General features: G+C 44.3%; 1 protein-coding gene across 1 annotated transcript in view; it reads left to right on the forward strand.

Annotated features, from left to right (window-relative positions):
- Window positions 1-727: 727 nt before the first annotated feature.
- Window positions 728-18,620, forward strand: part of ARRDC4 (arrestin domain containing 4) — a 77,866-nt gene continuing 59,973 nt past the window's right edge. Inside the window, exon 1 of the mRNA XM_089661082.1 lies at window positions 728-1,656. Within this exon, the coding sequence (XP_089517208.1) occupies window positions 1,395-1,656 (262 nt within the window). The 5' untranslated portion in view covers window positions 728-1,394. The remainder of the gene's footprint in view (window positions 1,657-18,620) is intronic.

The following is an 18,620-nucleotide window of genomic DNA, read 5'->3' on the forward strand; positions in this document are numbered from 1 at the left end:
TTTAAAAAAATCATTGATTTTTATCCACCCTGCTTGTAACACATGGCAAATATACGATATTTATGATATCCTTATACTTTTATGCTGCATACTCTACTTTAGCACTGCACCTTCATATTGATATACGTTATTTATGTTATTTACTCTTATGCTGCATATTCTGTTTTAGCGCTGCACCTTCAGATAGAGGGGGGGTGTATATAGTATTATTATTATTATTATACAGTATTTATAAAGCGCCAATAGTTCGCTCAGCGCTGTACATTACAAAGGGGGACAGAACATGTGACAGAACAATACCAATACAATGCATGAGGGGATCGAAGGCCCTGCTCTTTCGAGCTTACAATCTATATAATTTTTTATTATTAAATAATTAAAAAGAATTGTAACAAAAATGTGCTCCTAACATTCATCGCAGCGCTGTTGGTTGTTATTTCAGATTTTTTAATTTGATTTAATTTGCTCAATTTTATTTATTTCATGTTGAATCAATCAGTCCACCCAGAAACTACGCAGGCCATTCATGAATCAGCTCCCAATCTTTTGCTATCACTTCCTTTCTCAGCCTTCATGCCTGGGATCATGACTCAGACACGTTCCCAGCACTCGCCTGCAGCATGCATCGAGTTTTCACAATAACAAACTTTAGCTGCCAGCCAATCAGCCGTGTTCTGAGCTGTAAAAGGGCTGTGTGACTGGTGCAAGTCATGCGGGCTCCCCATTGGTCTGGAGTAGGGAGTGGGGAAGGACTGCGGATGACAGTGGAGTGTTTTTGGCTGGGGACTATAGGAACACCCTGTGCTCAGCAGGCTTGCAGGGGCCACAAGACAGTGAACTGGCCGGAGGATCTTTGCTGAATACTTAGTTCAGTTAATTATAACCCAGCAAGAAGCTTGGAGCGCCTTCAGGCTCCTTACGAAGAGCGATTCACCTCTCACACACCAGGAAGTTCTCCAGATTGGCTTTGTTTTGAACATATCTTGGTATCACATGTTGTGAACGTTTACCCTGCATACCTTCCACTGCCCCGAGCATTCCTGCGTGGTCACCGTTGAAACTTTAAAGCCTAGTTGTGATCACGTATTCCACCGTGCTTCGATGCCAGACAGCAGTGACCTGTACCCAGCTTCCAACTCTTGCTCACTTCAAAGTCCTGAAGACCACCTTATCATCTATGATCTAGTCAACAGGTTTTTACAGTCAAGACGCAGCACTGATCAAGTTGGCTCGGGCCTGTCTGAAGTGTTTTTGCCCCCGTAGGACACCGCGTCTCCTCGATTTAATTTGAACAAATTTTACAATTTGCTCATAATTTTTTTTTTTTCATAGGAGGCTTGTATGACCTGCTATAGCCATGAGCCATTTCTTGGCTTAATCACACGTGTAGAAAGATGGCCGTGGGACTTCTGATGAGCATTGTTCTTGAAAATGAGAGAAAGAATGGATATTCTGCCGGAGAATCGGTATCTGGCATGGTGGTCCTGGAGCTGTTGGAAGAGAGGGAAGTCCTAGGTCTTCACCTGCGTGCTCATGGAGGAGCCATGGCATCCTTTACTCAATGGAGAGGAGGGGACGGGAACCAAAATTCGTCACCTTCTGGAGAACACGTGGAGTACCTTAATGAGAGGATTTCATTACTGGTCGCATCTGCAGGTGAGGACTAACCCTTTGAAAGGATGAATGCAGAATATTACATTAAAGTGGTTGTAAACCTCAGACATGGATATGAACAAAGCACATCCCTCTATAGTGTGCACTTGTCTCAATCCAGAGCACCAAGTGTCATTTCTGTGTGCTGCCTAATTTCTCTGCTATCTGCATGAGTCACTTCTGACAAGTTTTCCTGACACCAAGAGAAAAATGGTGACAGGGGAGAGGCCTCCAGCAGATTGACAGCCTCAGTTCTGTTCCTGTGAGCTGTGTGGGGGGTGTCTCTTTCCTCCAATCAGCTTCTGGAGCTGTCTGCACTGAGCTCTGCAGTGCGTAGTTTCATCTCTATGCCCCCTTTTTTTTCTGAACTCTCAGACAAGCTTTATAAATTCAGCACTTTGAATGACTGTAGATAAGAGAAGACTGCAGATAAACAGGTACAACTTATGTAGGAAGATTTGTTTCATCTCTGTTTATTACCCAAGGCCACTCACTTCACTGTATATATGGTAGGGTTTACAACTACTTTAAAGTCCAACTCCAGAAAGCTCAAAAGTTCCACCTTGCATTGAGTCTGAGCCCACATTGTGAGGATTAGCGGCTAGTTTAGGTGTAGGGGAAAAGATTTGCCTAACTGATCCTTGGCTCCTCTGTGCTGCTATGCTGATCTCCCTCATGCTTGGGCAGTCTGAGGTCCTGACATCATCAAGGCCAATGCATGGCCCTGGATTGGATGTGAGAATACCAAGGGACAGTCCACCACTGCAGCATGGGGGGAGCGCCGCCTTCAGGAAGGATCTGGTAAGTAATAGTGTATTACATAACGCCTAGACCGAAATTGGCGCAGCCCCCACTGCAAGGTAGAACTTTTCATATTTCCTGGAGTTGGGCTTTAAGAATATGTATATTCTATATATATCTATCCATTCAGTCATATCCAACCCTTGGCGATTGCATGGACCGTCACTCGTAAGCAACTTTTTCCATGAATTCTCTTAGCAATTATTTTTACAGGGTAGGTTGCCAGGTCTTTCCCCAACCCCCACCATGCAGGAGATCCCGCATGGCCAGGGATGAAACTGGGACTAATTAGACAGGAGCCAATTAACATACTAGCATATCTTTGGAGTGTGGGAGGAAACCGGAGTACCCAGAGGAAACCCACGCAAGCATAGGGAGAACATGCAAACTCCATGCAGGAGGCACCATGGTCGGGAATCGAACCCATGACCCATTTACTGCAAGGCAGACGTGCTAACCACTAAGAAAGAAAGAAAGCTATGACGCCCACTATAGCCGTCATTCGGCTATAGCGCTGTTGGCAAGTGGTTACACAGAGGCCCTAGAGAAGAAAATGGTGGATGTTGCATATTTTTATATCACATGATATTTGCGCAGTGGTATTTCAAATTGTATGGGAAAAAGTACAGTTTAATGAGTTTTAATGCACAAAAACACACTATAATACCCAATTGCCTAGTAAAATATAAAAGATGATGTTACGCCGAGTAACTAGATACCAAACATGTCACTCTTTGAAAGTGCGTACGCCCGTGGAATGTTGCCAAACTATGGTCCGTAACAGGGGCGGACTGACAACTCATGGGGCCCCCGGGCAATAGGGGATCATGGGGCCCCTGTGTCCTTGCCCAAACTCAAAAAAGCCTATGAAAAAGGTACCAGGGGCATCTCATGGGGCCCCCTACTGACCCCGGGCCCTCGGGTAGTGCCCAAGTTTCCAAATGATCAGTCCGCCCGTGATACCTAGAAATCTCCACAGGCAATGCTTTAGAAGCCTTTACAGGTTACCAACTTAGTTACACGGGAGGTCTAGAACTAGAAGTATTTGCTTTTTCTATACCGTTCACGGCGACACCTCACATGTGTGGTGCAAACACCTTAACATACATGTGTGCGACCTGTGTATGCATTGGCCTTTGCGCACAAGCACGGGAGGCCCTTTATAAAATGTTCTTCACTTACTTTCTTGAGACATAATGAGAACTAACCCTCCGTTCACACTTATACAGATTTCTGTGCGTTTTCCAGTCTGCAGAAATGCAGTACAGTCCATTCAGGGCCAGGTCACACGACATGCGTTTCAGTTGCTTTTTTCTGCACCCAAAACGCACAGAAAGTAGGTGACATGGTTGTCAGTGTCATAGCTCACATCAGTGCTTGCAGTTCCAGTACGTTCCAGTTGCAAGTAGAAAAAGCTGTATTTTTCTTGCACAGAACTGTACTGGAACGCGGTAAAACGCATCCGAAGTGCAACGGAACGCACATTTCCCTATTTAAATTGAAGAAAAAGAGAGGGGAAAAATTAACCAGAAAGCATCAAAAACACACCAGAACACGTCAAAAATGCACTGGAACGCACATGTCCCTATTTAAATTGAAGTAAAAGAGAAGGGGGGGGGAAATTAACTGGAATGCATAAAAAAAGTAAAAAAACGCATGGAACATGTAAAAAAACGCATCAAAAACGCACCAGAATGCACCAAAAATGCACTGGAATGTACATGTCCCTATTTAAAGAAAAAGAGAGGGGAAAATATTAACCAGAGAGTATCAAAAACGCACCAGAACACATCAAACGCATCAAAAACGCACTGGAAGGCACATGTCCCTATTTAAATTGAAGTAAAAGAGAGGGGGGGGGAAGAACTGGAATGCATAAAAAAATGCACTGGAACACGTAAAAAAACGCACTGGAATGCAGCAAAAACTTGTTTGCAAAAACGCATCTGTTAACACATCTGGACTGCGTTTCTATATTGTGAACTGGCCCTTAACAGGGTTTCCTATGGATCTAGTTCACATCTGTGCATTTTGAGTCGGTGCGTTTTTTTAAAAGGGTCAGGGACTTTTTTTCCACAGCAGATTGCGTTTTGCATGTGATCGACTTCAATCTGCTGCAGGAAATAAAGTTCCTAACCTGTTTTTGATGCTATTATGGAGGTTTTTTTTTTTTTTTTGCTAATAGGAAAGTATGACAGTTCTGTTCATCTCGTGTGCAGGGGCGGACTGACCATTTGGAAACTCGGGCAGTGCCCGAGGGCCCGGGGTCAGTAGGGGGCCCCATGAGATGCCCCTGGTACCTTTTTCATAGGCTTTTTTGAGTTTTGAGTATGTATGTGTAGCACTGCTCCCTTAGGCACACCTCCTCCAGCCACACATCTTCCACCCGACTCCTGCCACCAAGCAGGCTGCTACACCTTTAAGAGAGTCCCAACCCCTTGCCAAACCTTCTGTGGTGATTGGCTGAGGTCCCTCAAGCTTGCAGCCAGCCACCGCTCAGATCAACCCATTGTCTCCAAGGCCCTCCTCCAAAAGCCTCAGGGCAGGTGGAAATTCCAGAGGGGCTGACCTGCAGAGCCTCTTAGTCCTGACCACAATGTGACCCCCCCCCCGGCCATTACACATGAGCTGCCAAACAGCTCCTGTCTAACCATTAGGATCTAGCTCCCTCTAGCTGAACTAGGAGGGTCCTACATACATATGAATGTGAGTTAGGGACCTTAGAATGGACACCCCTTGAGGGTTAGAGTCTGATGTGAATGTACAATATCAGGGGCGGACTGACAATTTAGAAACTCGGGCACTGCCCGGGGGGCGAGGGGGCCCCATGAGATGCCCCTGGTACCTTTTTCATAGGCTTTTTTGAGTTTGGGCAAGGACACAGGGGCCCCATGATCCCCTATTGCCCGGGGGCCCCATGAGTTGTCAGTCCGCCCCTGGTCATGTGACTTTGATGCTACTTGAGTGCCAGAGAGTGTAAAGTCATATCAAAGTCGCATGACATGGATAGAACTGTCATACTTTCCTGTTGGCTAAAAAAAAAAAAAAACGCAAAGGGCCTTTTAAAAAAGCGTAAAAAAACGCATAAAAAAATGCAAAACATGCTGGAAAAATGCATTGACTGCAACCTGCATAGATGTTAAGCTAGCCTAAGATGAGATCTCTCCAAACTAAGAGGGTAAATCTCCCCACCGGGAACACAGACAGAAATCAAAACTCAGGTTCTAACCCCTCCTATCCAAAACTGACATAAAAGATAACAAATATCATTTGCAATGGTTTTGTTACCCTGGCTTAGTATACAGCCCAGCCTACAGGTGTCAAACTGGCGGCCCGCCAGCTATTGCCAAACTACAAGTCCCATGAGGCATTGCAAGATTGACAGTTACAAGCATGACTCCCAAAGGTAGAGGCATGATGGGACTTGTAGTTTTGCAACAGCTGGAGGGCCACCAGTTTGACACCCCTTAGCCAGAAGCCTTTGTGAAGGTGGAGTTACCCTATAAAGTAGAACTAAAAGCAAACTTTTATTTTCAAATAAGATGGGAGGGTTATAACCATTGTCGTTTTTTTTTTTTTTTTGCCAGTGTCCCCATTGGGAAGATTTCCCTTCACTTCCTGCCCTGTAGCTAGAACAGGAAGTGAGAGAAAATTCCTCAAATGTGTTCCAATTGGAAGATTTCCCCTCTATTCTTCGAATATCTTCAAATATCAAAATCGTGTAGACTTCACCTCCGCAACATCTTCAAGATACGCCGTTCTTAACCCCGGAAACCACTAAGCAACTTATTCAGTCCCTTGTCATATCACGCCTTGACTATTGTAACTCCCTCCTCATTGGCCGACCTCATCGCAGGCTATCCCCTCTTCAGTCTATCATGAATGCTGCGGCCAGACTCATCCACCTTACTAACCGCTCTGTATCTGCCACCCCTCTCTGCCAACCCCTCCACTGGTCTCCACTCAGTGTCCTCCACCCCTCTCTGCCAATCCCTCCACTGGTCTCCACTCAGTGTCCTCCACCCCTCTCTGCCAATCCCTCCACTGGTCTCCACTCAGTGTCCTCCACCCCTCTCTGCCAATCCCTCCACTGGCCCCCATTCAGTGTCCTCCACCCCTCTCTGCCAATCCCTCCACTGGCCTCCACTCGATGTCCTCCACCCCTCTCTGCCAATCTCTCCACTGGTCTCCACTCAATGTCCTCCACCCCTCTCTGCCAATCCCTCCACTGGCCTCCACTCAGTGTCCTCCACCCCTCTCTGCCAATCCCTCCACTGGCCTCCACTCAGTGTCCTCCACCCCTCTCTGCCAATCCCTCCACTGGCCTCCACTCAGTGTCCTCCACCCCTCTCTGCCAATCCCTCCACTGGCCTCCACTCAGTGTCCTCCACCCCTCTCTGCCAATCCCTCCACTGGCTTCCCATTGCCCAACCGATAAAATTCAAAACATTAACAACATATAAAGCCATTTATAACTCCGCCCCAAATTACATCACCGATCTTGTCTCTAAATATCACCCAAACTGTACTCTCCGCTCCTCCCACGACCTCCTGCTCTCTAGCTCCCTTGTCTCCTCCTCCCATGCTCTTCTCCAGAGCTTCCCCCATCCTCTGGAACTCTCTACCCCAATTTATCAGAATATCGCCTACTCTGCTCACTTTTAGGCGATCTCTTAAAACCTATCTCTTCAGGGAAGCCTATCCTGCCCTCAGCTAATACTGCAATCTTCTACTCTTCCAACCAGTCCATCCCCCACTGTTACTACCTTTTGTACTGCTAGCCCCTCCCTCCTAGATTGTAAGCTCCCAGGATCAGGGCCCTCCTTTCCCTCTTGTATTGAACTGTATTGTTGCTGTATTGTCTCCTGTTATATTGTAAAGTGCTGAGCAAACTGTTGGAGCTATATAAATCCTGTATAATAATAATAATAATTCTTGTTCTGGTGACAACCCAAGAATGTGGGACTTTCTTTCACTGTCAATCTCAGTGATAATGATAAACAGGACTAACAGGGAGGAGGAATCTCCCAAACAGGGGCACAGACAGCAATTTTTGGACACCTTCAAATGTTTAAACTAAGGGAAAGGTTTAGATAGAAGGGCTCAGTTTACAAAGCAGAGACACACAAGAATAAGGAAAAAATGGCAGTTATGTTTAGCCAATGAGATTTGAAAATGACAGTCACATGACTGAAATAAAGAGTCTTATCCTTGTGTTTAAAGCTTTGTGAATTGAGCCTGTGAGAGTAACAATCAGAAGAAGCCAAATGTTGCAAAAACCAAGTTTAACTCCTTTTCACTCAGCCCCGACATCCCTTTAACTGGGCTGGGATGACAGGAAAGTCTGCCTGATCACGTGATTGGCTGTCACGGTGGTCACATGATCGGGAGCCGTTCCCAGTCATTATTAGAAACCGAGATCCATCTATGACAGCTCAGTCTCTATGCTGGCAGCGCACAGTGAACAGAGTAACCGCACCCGACCATTGGCACATATGTTCACTGTGTGGACGTTAAAGCGCAGCCTCTTTGTCGCCGCACATATGCATTACAGGCGTACCTCGGTTTACGAATTTAGTTCATTTTGCGGGACTTTTCGTATTGCAAAAAATTCGTAAACCGAAACTCTGTTTCCCATAGGAATGCATTGAAAATCAATTAATCCATTCCAGAGGTCAGAAAAAAGTAAAATAAATGCCTTTTATCTGTTCAAAACTCTTTATAAAGTGTACTTTAAAGGCATAATTACTGTACAGGGACATGATTAAAAACTAATTTGTAAATGCATTGAAAACCAATTAATCCGTTCCGGAGGTCAAAACGTTTTATCTGTTCAAAACTCTTTATAAAGTGCACTTTAAAAGCATAAAGGGACATGATTAAAAAAAACTTTGTAAATGCGTTGAAAACCAATTAATCCGTTCCGGAGGTCAGAAAAAAAGTCATCTGTTCAAAACGCTTTATAAAGTGCACTTTAAAGGCATAGTACTGTACAGGGACATGATTAAAAAAAAAATGTGTAAATGCATTGAAAACCAATTAATCCATTCGGATTGCAAAAAAAATTTGTAAACCGAGGCATTATTTTCAATGGATTTTCATTCATAAAACCAAAAATTACGTTAACCGGAGCGTTTGTAAACCGAGGTACATCTGTATATTATAATACATTACACAGCTGATTGATCACTTTAACAGGAGGCAGAAGGGGGTCCCCTCTCTTCTCGACACAACCACCGCCTTTACTGGGCTTTCCCTCCCCTTTGGGGAGTCCAGAACCAATACGGCCAGTTGGGTCTCATTCCATAGGAAGTCTCTATTCTGTGACATCAGAAAACAGAAGCGAGGAGGATTTCAGTTTGTTTATGTACAAGCCGTTTGGAGGGCAGAGGAGAGATCTGGGGGTCTAATAGATCCCATATCTCTCCATAAAGAGGACCTGTCATGGCCCATGCTATCACAAGGGATGTTCTTCATCTTTTGTGAAAGCAATAAAGTTGATGATGATGATGATAATAATAAAAAAAATTAAAGGTACAGTAGAAAAAAAATTAAAATTAAATGAATACTTGTAAAAAAAATGTTTTGTACCCCCGTCCCTCTGCACAAATGCAAATTCACATGTAGGTCCTGCACACATACAGTTGTGTTCAAAATAATAGCAGTGTGTTGAAAAAAGTGAATAAAGCTCAAAATCCTTCTAATAGCTTTTATTTCCATCCACACAAATGCATTGGGAACACGACACATTATATTCCAAATCAAAACATGAAGAACAATATATCAAATTTGTGTTGTTCCTCTAAAAAAATTGAAGAAAAGTGAATATTAACTGTTCAAATCGCAGTGTTTGTATTCTTCTTTACAAACTCAAACATTCACTATATAAACTGAGAAATGTTTGTAGATTTTGCTTTCCTTTGAATGACTTCATGAATATTTGGTTGTAGTCGCACTGTTTCTGAGAACTGCTGTACATCTGTGTTACATGGAGTCACCCAACTTCTGGCCCCTGTGATCAGGTATTCCAGCCCAGGATGATTGGACTACATTCCACAGTTCTCTATTTCTTGGTTTTGCCTCAGAAACGGCATTTTTGATGTCACCCCACAAGTTTTCTATTGGATTAAGATCCGGGGATTGGGCTGGCCACTCCATAACGTCAATCTTGTTGGTCTGGAACCAAGATGTTGCACGTTTACTGGTGTGTTTGGGGTCGTTGTCTTGTTGGAACACCCATTTCAAGGGCATTTCCTCTTCAGCATAAGGCAGCATGACCTCTTCAAGTATTCTGATGTATTCAAACTGATCCATGATCCCTGGTATGAGATAAATAGGCCCAACACCGTAGTATGAGAAACATCCCCATATCATGATGCTTGCACCACCATGCTTCACTGTCTTCACAGTGTACTGTGGCTTGAATTCAGTGTTTGGGGTCGTCTGACAAACTGTCTCCGGCCACTAGACCCAAAAAGAACAATCTTACTTTCATCAGTCCACAAAATGTTGCGCCATTTCTCTTTAGGCCAGTCAATGTGCTCTTTGGCAAATTGTAACCTCTTCAGCACGTCTTTTTTCCAACAGTGGGACTTTGCGGGGGCTTCTTGCAGATAGCTTGGCTTCACATAGGCGTCTTCTAATTGTAACAGTCCTCACAGGGAACTTTACACCTTCTTTCATCTTCCTGGAGCTGATTGTTGGCTGAGTCCTTGCCATTTTGGCTATTCTTCTATCCATTCGAATGGTAGTTTTTCGTTTTCTTCCACGTCTTTCAGGTTTTGGTTGCCATTTTAAAGCATTTGCGATCATTTTAGCTGAGCAGCCGATCATTTTCTGCATTTCTTTATATGTTTTCCCCTCTCCAATCAACTTTTTAATCAAGGTACGCTGTTCTTCTGAACAATGTCTGGAACGATCCATTTTCCTCAGAATTTCAGAGAGAAATACACTGTAACCAGCATGTACAACATTTGCTGCCTTCCTTCCTTAAATAAGGGCAATAATTGCCACCTGTTTTTCAAAGAATGAATGACCTCACTAATAGAACTCCACACTGCTATTATTTTGAAGATGCCCCTTTCAATGAGTGATTCAATGACACAGAATCAGCAGCATGCATGTCATGACTGTTGGGTCTGTTGGATTTCTATTACTCTACTACACTTGCTAGTAAATTATTTGCCATGTAGAAATATCATTTCCACCAAAAACAGTGATTGATCCGGTTAGTGATGTCTGACTGCTAGTATTTTGAACACAACTGTATATACACACCTTAGTTTGTAGATGCTATAACTTTTGAGCAAACCAATAAATATACACCTATTGTGATTGTTTTTTTTTACCAAAAAATACATAGCAGAATACATATTGGCCTAAATTTATGACAAAATGTGAGCTTATTGGATATTTTTTAGAACAGAAATGAGAAAATAACGTTTTTTTTCAACATTTTTGGTCTTTTTTGTTTATAGTGCAAACAATAAAAAACACAGAGGTGATCAAATACCACCAAAAGAAAGCTCTATTTGTAAGAAAAATGACATAAATTTCAATTGGGTGCAGCGTTGCATGACCGCGCAATTGTCAGTTAAAGTAACGTAGCGCATTGCAAAAAATGGCCTGGTCAGAAAGGAGGGGGGTAAATCTTCCAGAGGTCAAGTGGTTAAAGCTGAACCCTTGTTGAGCATTGTGTACACTCACTAGGTGCATATGTTGAGGGAGACAATTCTCAATTGTAAAATCTTTAAATAAAATCATTTTTAAAATATCATTACTTTCTGGACACACCTCATGCATACTTACACAGTGCCAAGCTGGACCTATGTGATATATATATTTTCCAAAAAAATGGGTATTATATTGTTTGAAATGAGGAAATATCCCGTGACATAAAAATTGCAACTCCCGCCATTTTATTCTCTAGGGCCTCTGCTTAAAAAAAATCGTGTTTGGGGGTTCTAAGTAATTTTCTAGCAAAAATATGCATATTTTTACATTTATGAGAGAAATGTCAGAATTGGCCTGGGGATCAAGTGGTTAAACAATTATAAATACAAAATGATGAATATCCACTGAAAAGTCATAAAGCTGTGAAATAATTCTGTGATGTTACATAGTTAGTCTGGCTGAAAAAAGACAACTGTCCATCCAGATCAACCATAAAAAAAAAAAAAAAAAGCTATACTCTTATACCCACAGTTGATCCAGAGGAAGGCAAAAGTCCCAGCAAAGCACGATCCAACTTTCTCCTGCAGTTGAAAAAATTCCTTCCTGATTCCCTGAGAGGCAATCAGATATTCCCTGGATCAACTTTACCTATAAATGTTAGTATCCAGTTATATTCTGTGTATCTAAGAAAGAATCCAGGACTTTTTTAAAGCAATCCACTGAGCTCTTGAGGGAGTCTATTCCACATTTTCACAGCTCTTACTGTAAAGAAGCCTTTCCATATCTGGAGATTTAATTTCTTTCCCTCCAGACGTAAAGATCCAAAACACAGTCAAGTCGCACTACCTAATGGCAGTGAAAATCTGATCAGATCTCAGCCACAGTAGTGTGAACTTAGCCTTAAAGAGTTTATTAGGACAGCCTTGGCGGCGAGGAGCTTTTTGGAAAGTCACCCCAAATATTTATTTCTTCCCCCAGCATGCACCACTGGCAATAAACCTCCAAGTGGTTAGCCTGGGAGACATTAATATTAAGCACTCTATACTATTGTATCTTTTTGATTTACCTGCCATACATAAGTAGGAAGATATGAGGGTCCAGAGTGTGCATCAATGGTGCAGGCTCAGCAGCTGGTTAAGAAGCTCCAGCTAGCAGATCTGTTTTCTGGATAAACTGAAGTAGGCCACCTCAATCGAATATCATTATAGAAAGGCCAAGCCTCAGATAAGTACTTAATTGAGGTGGCCTACTCCCTATGTCTGGTAGGTGGGCATTGTGAATATCATGTGGTGCTCTGTTTGTAGTATGAGGTGAACTGAGTATGGAGATGCCGAAAAAGGAGAAAGCTTGGGGTTGCAAGGAAAGAAGTGAAAAAATCTGGAAATCCTAGGGAACAGGTAGAACTAAGCATGAGATTGCTGGTAACATGAGGAAGGTGAGAAGAAGGGAAGACTGGTTAGGATTAGAATACTGAGAGGGTGAGAAGACGGAGAGTGAGAAGACGGAGGAGGTAAAAAGACTAAAAGAATGAGAAAACAAAATAGGTTAGAAGAAGAGAACACTGAGAAGATGCGAAAACTGGATGTCTGAGAAGACTTGGAGGGTGAGAAGATGAGAAAACCTAAAGTGGTTGTAAAGGCTGAATGTTCTTACCTTCATGCATTCTATGCACGAAGGTAAAAAACCTTCATTGTGCAGCTCTCCCCTCAGCCTCCCTAATACCTACCTGAGCCTGATCCCGATCCAGCGATGTGCACAAAAGCAGCGGCTCTCATGGGTCCCTCCTTATTGGCTCAGACACAGCAGTGAAAGACAAGTGGGGGGTGGGGTTGAATCATGCTTTATGTCTTATGGGCTCAGGAGTGAGCACGCACCAGTGTTCCCAGAGTAAGTAGCTTGCTCTGGAGGTACGCAGCTGGGAGGAGGAACCAGGAGTGCAGGTGGGGGGAGCCAAATAGAGGAAGATCGGGGCTACTCTGTGCAAAACCATTGCAAAACCAACTTGTAATATCACTTTAAAACATGAGAAGATGATAAGTTGGAGAAGGAGAGAAGGCTGAGAAGGAGAGAAGGCTGAGAAGGAGAGAAGGCTGAGAAGGCTGAGAAGGTGAGAAGGCTGAGAAGGCTGAGAAGGTGAGAAGGCTGAGAAGGTGAGAAGGCTGAGAAGGCTGAGAAGGTGAGAAGGCTGAGAAGGAGAGAAGGCTGAGCAGGAGAGAAGGCTGAGAAGGAGTGAAGGCTGAGAAGGAGTGAAGGCTGAGAAGGAGTGAAGGCTGAGAAGGAGTGAAGGCTGAGAAGGAGAGAAGGCTGAGAAGGAGAGAAGGCTGAGAAGGAGTGAAGGCTGAGAAGGAGAGAAGGCTGAGAAGGAGAGAAGGCTGAGAAGGAGAGAAGGCTGAGAAGGAGTGAAGGCTGAGAAGGAGAGAAGGCTGAGAAGGAGAGAAGGCTGAGAAGGAGAGAAGGCTGAGAAGGAGTGAAGGCTGAGAAGGAGTGAAGGCTGAGAAGGAGTGAAGGCTGAGAAGGAGTGAAGGATGAGAAGGTTGAGAAGGAGAGAAGACTGGGAAGAAGAGAATATTTGGAGGATGAGAAGGAGAGAAGACTTGGAGGATGGGAAGGTGAGAGAGCAGGAAGACTAAGGAGAAAAGACTGAGAAGGTGAGAAAACTGGACAGTTGAGAAGGTAGAGTTTTGGAAATGGATAAAGACTGAGTATTATGGTGAAGAGAAGAGGTAGGGGCTAAACTGGGACGTGTGTAGAGTTATGAGTATGAAATATGTAGAGATATGAGTATACACTGTAGATATTATGTGAGCATAAAGATGCTGAGGAAGAGATGAGGAAGGAGGACTAGTAGTGGAGGTCATCATTTTTATGATATAGCAATCTTCCGAAAAAACAAAATTGTTTTTTAATCCATCCAGACCAACCAATATACGAAATGAACGGCTAAGATACGAAATGAATTCTGAAAAAGAATCAGTTCAACATAACGACTATGATGAAACTAAATTCTTCAATGAATGAATTTATCAGAAACTAAATAAAAATTTCTGGCTTGCATATGTCTACATGGTACCATGTACACAGTAAATAAACTCAAGTTTTAAGCCCCTTCCACAAAATTGTCACACCCACCGTTTGCCATCTGCCTCCCCTCCCCCAGGAAAAAAAATATCTACTGTCCTGCCCTATCTGCTACACCTACAACAGGCAAAAGTAAACCATAGACAACAATTTTTATACTTTTCTAATTTTTCCTGTAGGCTGCAGGGAGTCTGTAGTATTGCCTGTAGGTGACTCAGTGTTGCCTGTAGGCTGCAGGGATCCTGTAGTATTGCCTGTAGGTGACTCAGTGTTGCCTGTAGGCTGCAGGGAGTCTGTAGTATTGCCTGTAGGTGACTCAGTGTTGCCTGTAGGCTGCAGGGATCCTGTAGTATTGCTTGTAGGTGACTCAGTGTTACCTGTAGGCTGCAGGGAGTCTGTAGTATTGCCTGTAGGTGACTCAGTGTTGCCTGTAGGCTGCAGGGATCCTGTAGTATTGCCTGTAGGTGACTCAGTGTTGCCTGTAGGCTGCAGGGAGCCTGAAGTATTGACTGTAAGCTGCATGGATCCTGTAGTAATTCAAACGAGTAACTCAGTACTGCCTGTAGGCTGCAGGAGGCCTGTATTATTGCCAGTAGGCTGCAGATAGCTGGTAAGTCCTCCTGCACACTGGACATTTTACAGCGGTTGTTTTCGGCCTTTGACGTTTTTTTCTACAGCCAGTAAACTCCCCAGCATGTTATACTATGTGTCCATACACACATAGACTGGAATCAACGTTTTTTGGCAGGGACAATTTTTGGCAGGAAAAAAACCCAGGACTAATTGGTTTCTAGAGGAGTTTTTTAGCTGTAAAAATGCTCTAACACTGAAAAACTCAGTAAAATGAGGTAAAACGCTGCAAACAGGCATTTTTGGACTTTTTTTGGTCAAAAAAATGCTAAAACGCAGAAAAATGCGGCTAAACGCTAATGCAAAAACACTTAACAAAGCTGAAAAACTCACATTTTTAATGTGACTTTACACAACTAACGTTACCAGCGTTATCAAAGCACCCCGTGTGCATGGAGACTAATATTGCATGTAGATAACTCAGTATTGCCTGTAGGCTGCAGTGAGTCTGTAGTATTGCCTGTAGGTGACTCAGTATTGCCTGTAGGCTGCAGGGAGCCTGAGGTATTGCCTGTAGGTGACTCAGTATTGCCTGTAGGCTGCAGGGAGTTTGTAGTATTGCCTGTAGGTGACTCAGTATTGCCGGTAGGCTGCAGGGAGCCTCAATTATTGCCTGTAGGTGACTCAGTATTGCCTGTAGGCTGCATGGAGTCTGTAGTATTGCCTGTAGGTGACTCAGTATTGCCTGTAGGCTGCAGGGAGTCTGTAGTATTGCCTGTAGGTGACTCAGTATTGCCTGTGGGCTGCAGGGAGTCTGTAGTATTGCCTGTAGGTGACTCAGTATCGCCTGTAGGCTGCAGGGAACCTCAATTATTGCCTGTAGGTGACTCAGTATCGCCTGTAGGCTGCAGGGAGCCTGAAGTATTGCCTGTAGGTGACTCAGTATTGCCTGTAGGCTGCAGGGAGTCTGTAGTATTGCCTGTAGGTGACTCCGTATCGCCTGTAGGCTGCAGGGAGTCTGTAGTATTGCCTGTAGGTGACTCAGTATCGCCTGTAGGCTGCAGGGAACCTCAATTATTGCCTGTAGGTGACTCAGTATCGCCTGTAGGCTGCAGGGAGCCTGAAGTATTGCCTGTAGGTGACTCAGTATTGCCTGTAGGCTGCAGGGAGTCTGTAGTATTGCCTGTAGGTGACTCCGTATCGCCTGTAGGCTGCAGGGAGTCTGTAGTATTGCCTGTAGGTGACTCAGTATCGCCTGTAGGCTTCCTGTGTCCTCTCTTTGCCTTTTTCCATGCACAGCTTCCACAGTTCAGGGACTATTGCTATATGGTATTAGATTAGTGATATCACAAATGGGAAGTGCAGGGAGGCACAACCGAAGGGCAGATAGGCTGCTATCAGCATAATAAGAGGCTGCACACTCAAGGCACCTGACACGAAGAAAACCGCCTACAGAAACTACAATCTCCAGAAGGTGGACACCAGCCAACCTACAGTATCTCACAGAAGTGAGTCCACCCCTCACATTTTTGTAAATCTTTGATTCATGTGACAACACAAGAAATGACACTTTGCTACAATGTGACGTAGTGAGTGTACAGCTTGTATAACATGTAAATTTTCTGTCCCCTCAAAATAACTCAACACACCGCCATTAATGTCTAAACTGCTGGCAGCAAAAGTGAGTCCACCCATAAGTGACAAGGTCCAAATTGGGCCCAAAGTGTCAATATTTTGTGTGGCCGCCATTATTTTCCAGCACTGCCTTAACCCCCTTGGTCATGGAGTTCATCAGAGCTTCACAGGCTGCCACTGGAGTCCTCTTCCACTCCTCCATGACAACATCACGGAGCTGGTGGATTTTAGAGACCTTGCGCTCCTCCACCTTACGTTTGAGGATGCCCCACAGATGCTCAATAGGGTTTAGGTCTGGAGACATGCTTGGCCAGTCCATCACCTTTACCCTCAGCTTCTTCAGCAAGGCAGTGGTCATCTTGGAGGTGTGTTTGGGGTCATTATCATGTTGGAATACTGCCCTTTGGTCCAGTCTCCGAAGGGATGGGATCATGCTCTGCTCAGTATGTCACAGTACATGTTGGCATTCATGGTTCCCGCAATGAACTGTAGCTCCCTAGTGCTGGCAGCACTCATGCAGCCCCAGACCATGGCACTCCCACCACCATGCTTGACTGTAGGCAAGACACACTTGTCCATGTACTCCTCACCTGGTTTCCGTCACACAAGCTTGACACCATCTGAACCAAATAAGTTTATCTTGGTGTCATCAGACCGAAGGACATGGTTCCAGTAATCCATGTCCTTAGTCTGCTTGTCTTCAGCAAACTGCTTACGGGCTTTTTTGTGCATCATCTTTAGAAGAGACTTCTGTATGGGACAACAGTCATGCAGACAAATTTGATGCCGTGTGCTACGTATGGTCTGAGCACTGACAGGCTGACCCCCCACCCCTTCAACCTCTGCAGCAATGCTGGCAGTACTCATACGTCTATTTCCCAAAGGCAACCTCTGGATATGGCGCTGAGCACATGCACTCAACTTCTTTAGGCGACCATGGCGAGGCCTGTTCTGAGTGGAACCTGTCCTTTTAAACCGCTGTATGGTCTTGGCCACCGTGCTGCAGCTCAGTTTCAGGGTCTTGGCAATCTTCTTATAGCCTAGGCCAGTGGTCGGCAAGCCGCGGCTCGCGAGCCACATGCGGCTCTTTACAAACTTAAATGCGGCTCTTCTGTGTGCCGGGCGGCCGCCCCCCTCCCTCCTCTCGGGCGGCCGCCCCAAAAGTCAGGACTCTGCAGCTGTCGGGATGTAGGCGGGGCAGCCAGGATGTAGGCGGGGCAGCGTGATGAACTCCTCTCCTCTCACAGTCCGCCCTGAAGACCAGAACGGCGCGGGAACACGGCGAGAAGAACGCGCGGAGCAAAGGTAAGTGAATTGACACAGTATGGGGAATTAATTACTATAGGGGGGATGAATTACTATAGGGGGGTGAATTACTATATGGGGGGTGAATTACTATATGGGGGATGAATTACTATGGGGGATGAATTACTATGGGGGATGAATTACTATGGGGGATGAATTACTATATGGGGGATGAATTACTATGGGGGATGAATTACTATGGGGGATGAATTACTATGGGGGATGAATTACTATATGGGGGATGAATTACTATGGGGGATGAATTACTATATGGGGGATGAATTACTATGGGGGATGAATTACTATATGGGGGATGAATTACTATATGGGGGATGAATTACTATATGGGGGATGAATTACTATGGGGGATGAATTACTATATGGGGGATGAATTACTATATGGGGGATGTATTTTCAGTTTTAAAAATGTGGCTCTCAAAATAAATTTCAATCGTGGTTTTGCCGAGATTTGGCTCAGTTGAAAAAAAAGGTTGCCCACCACTGGCCTAGGCCATCTTTATGTACAGTTGTGGCCAAAATTATTCAACCCCCACTGAAATTGAGTGTTTTGGCCAGTTTGACATTGCTTTTGATCATTCAGTCATCTTGCTTACATTTACATTAAAGAGGCACTTGTAGGTCAGACAAATATAACATAACAGTTATAATGAAATAACCACAAATGTCTTTTCTGTGCTCACAGCATTATCAGTTTTATTCAACCCCCAAGTGACATTCAATCTTAGTACTTAGTACAGCATCCTTTTACAGTTATAACAGCTTTTAAACGTGAAGCATAGCTTGACACAAGTGTCTTGCAGCGATCTACGGGTATCTTCGCCCATTCTTCATGGGCAAAGGCCTCCAGTTCAGTCACATTCTTAGGCTTGCGCACTGCAACTGCT

The sequence above is a fragment of the Staurois parvus genome, unplaced genomic scaffold (assembly GCF_062004578.1).
Source record: "Staurois parvus isolate SC_StPar_1 unplaced genomic scaffold, SC_StPar_1.0 ptg001306l, whole genome shotgun sequence".
Lineage (NCBI taxonomy): Eukaryota > Metazoa > Chordata > Amphibia > Anura > Ranidae > Staurois > Staurois parvus.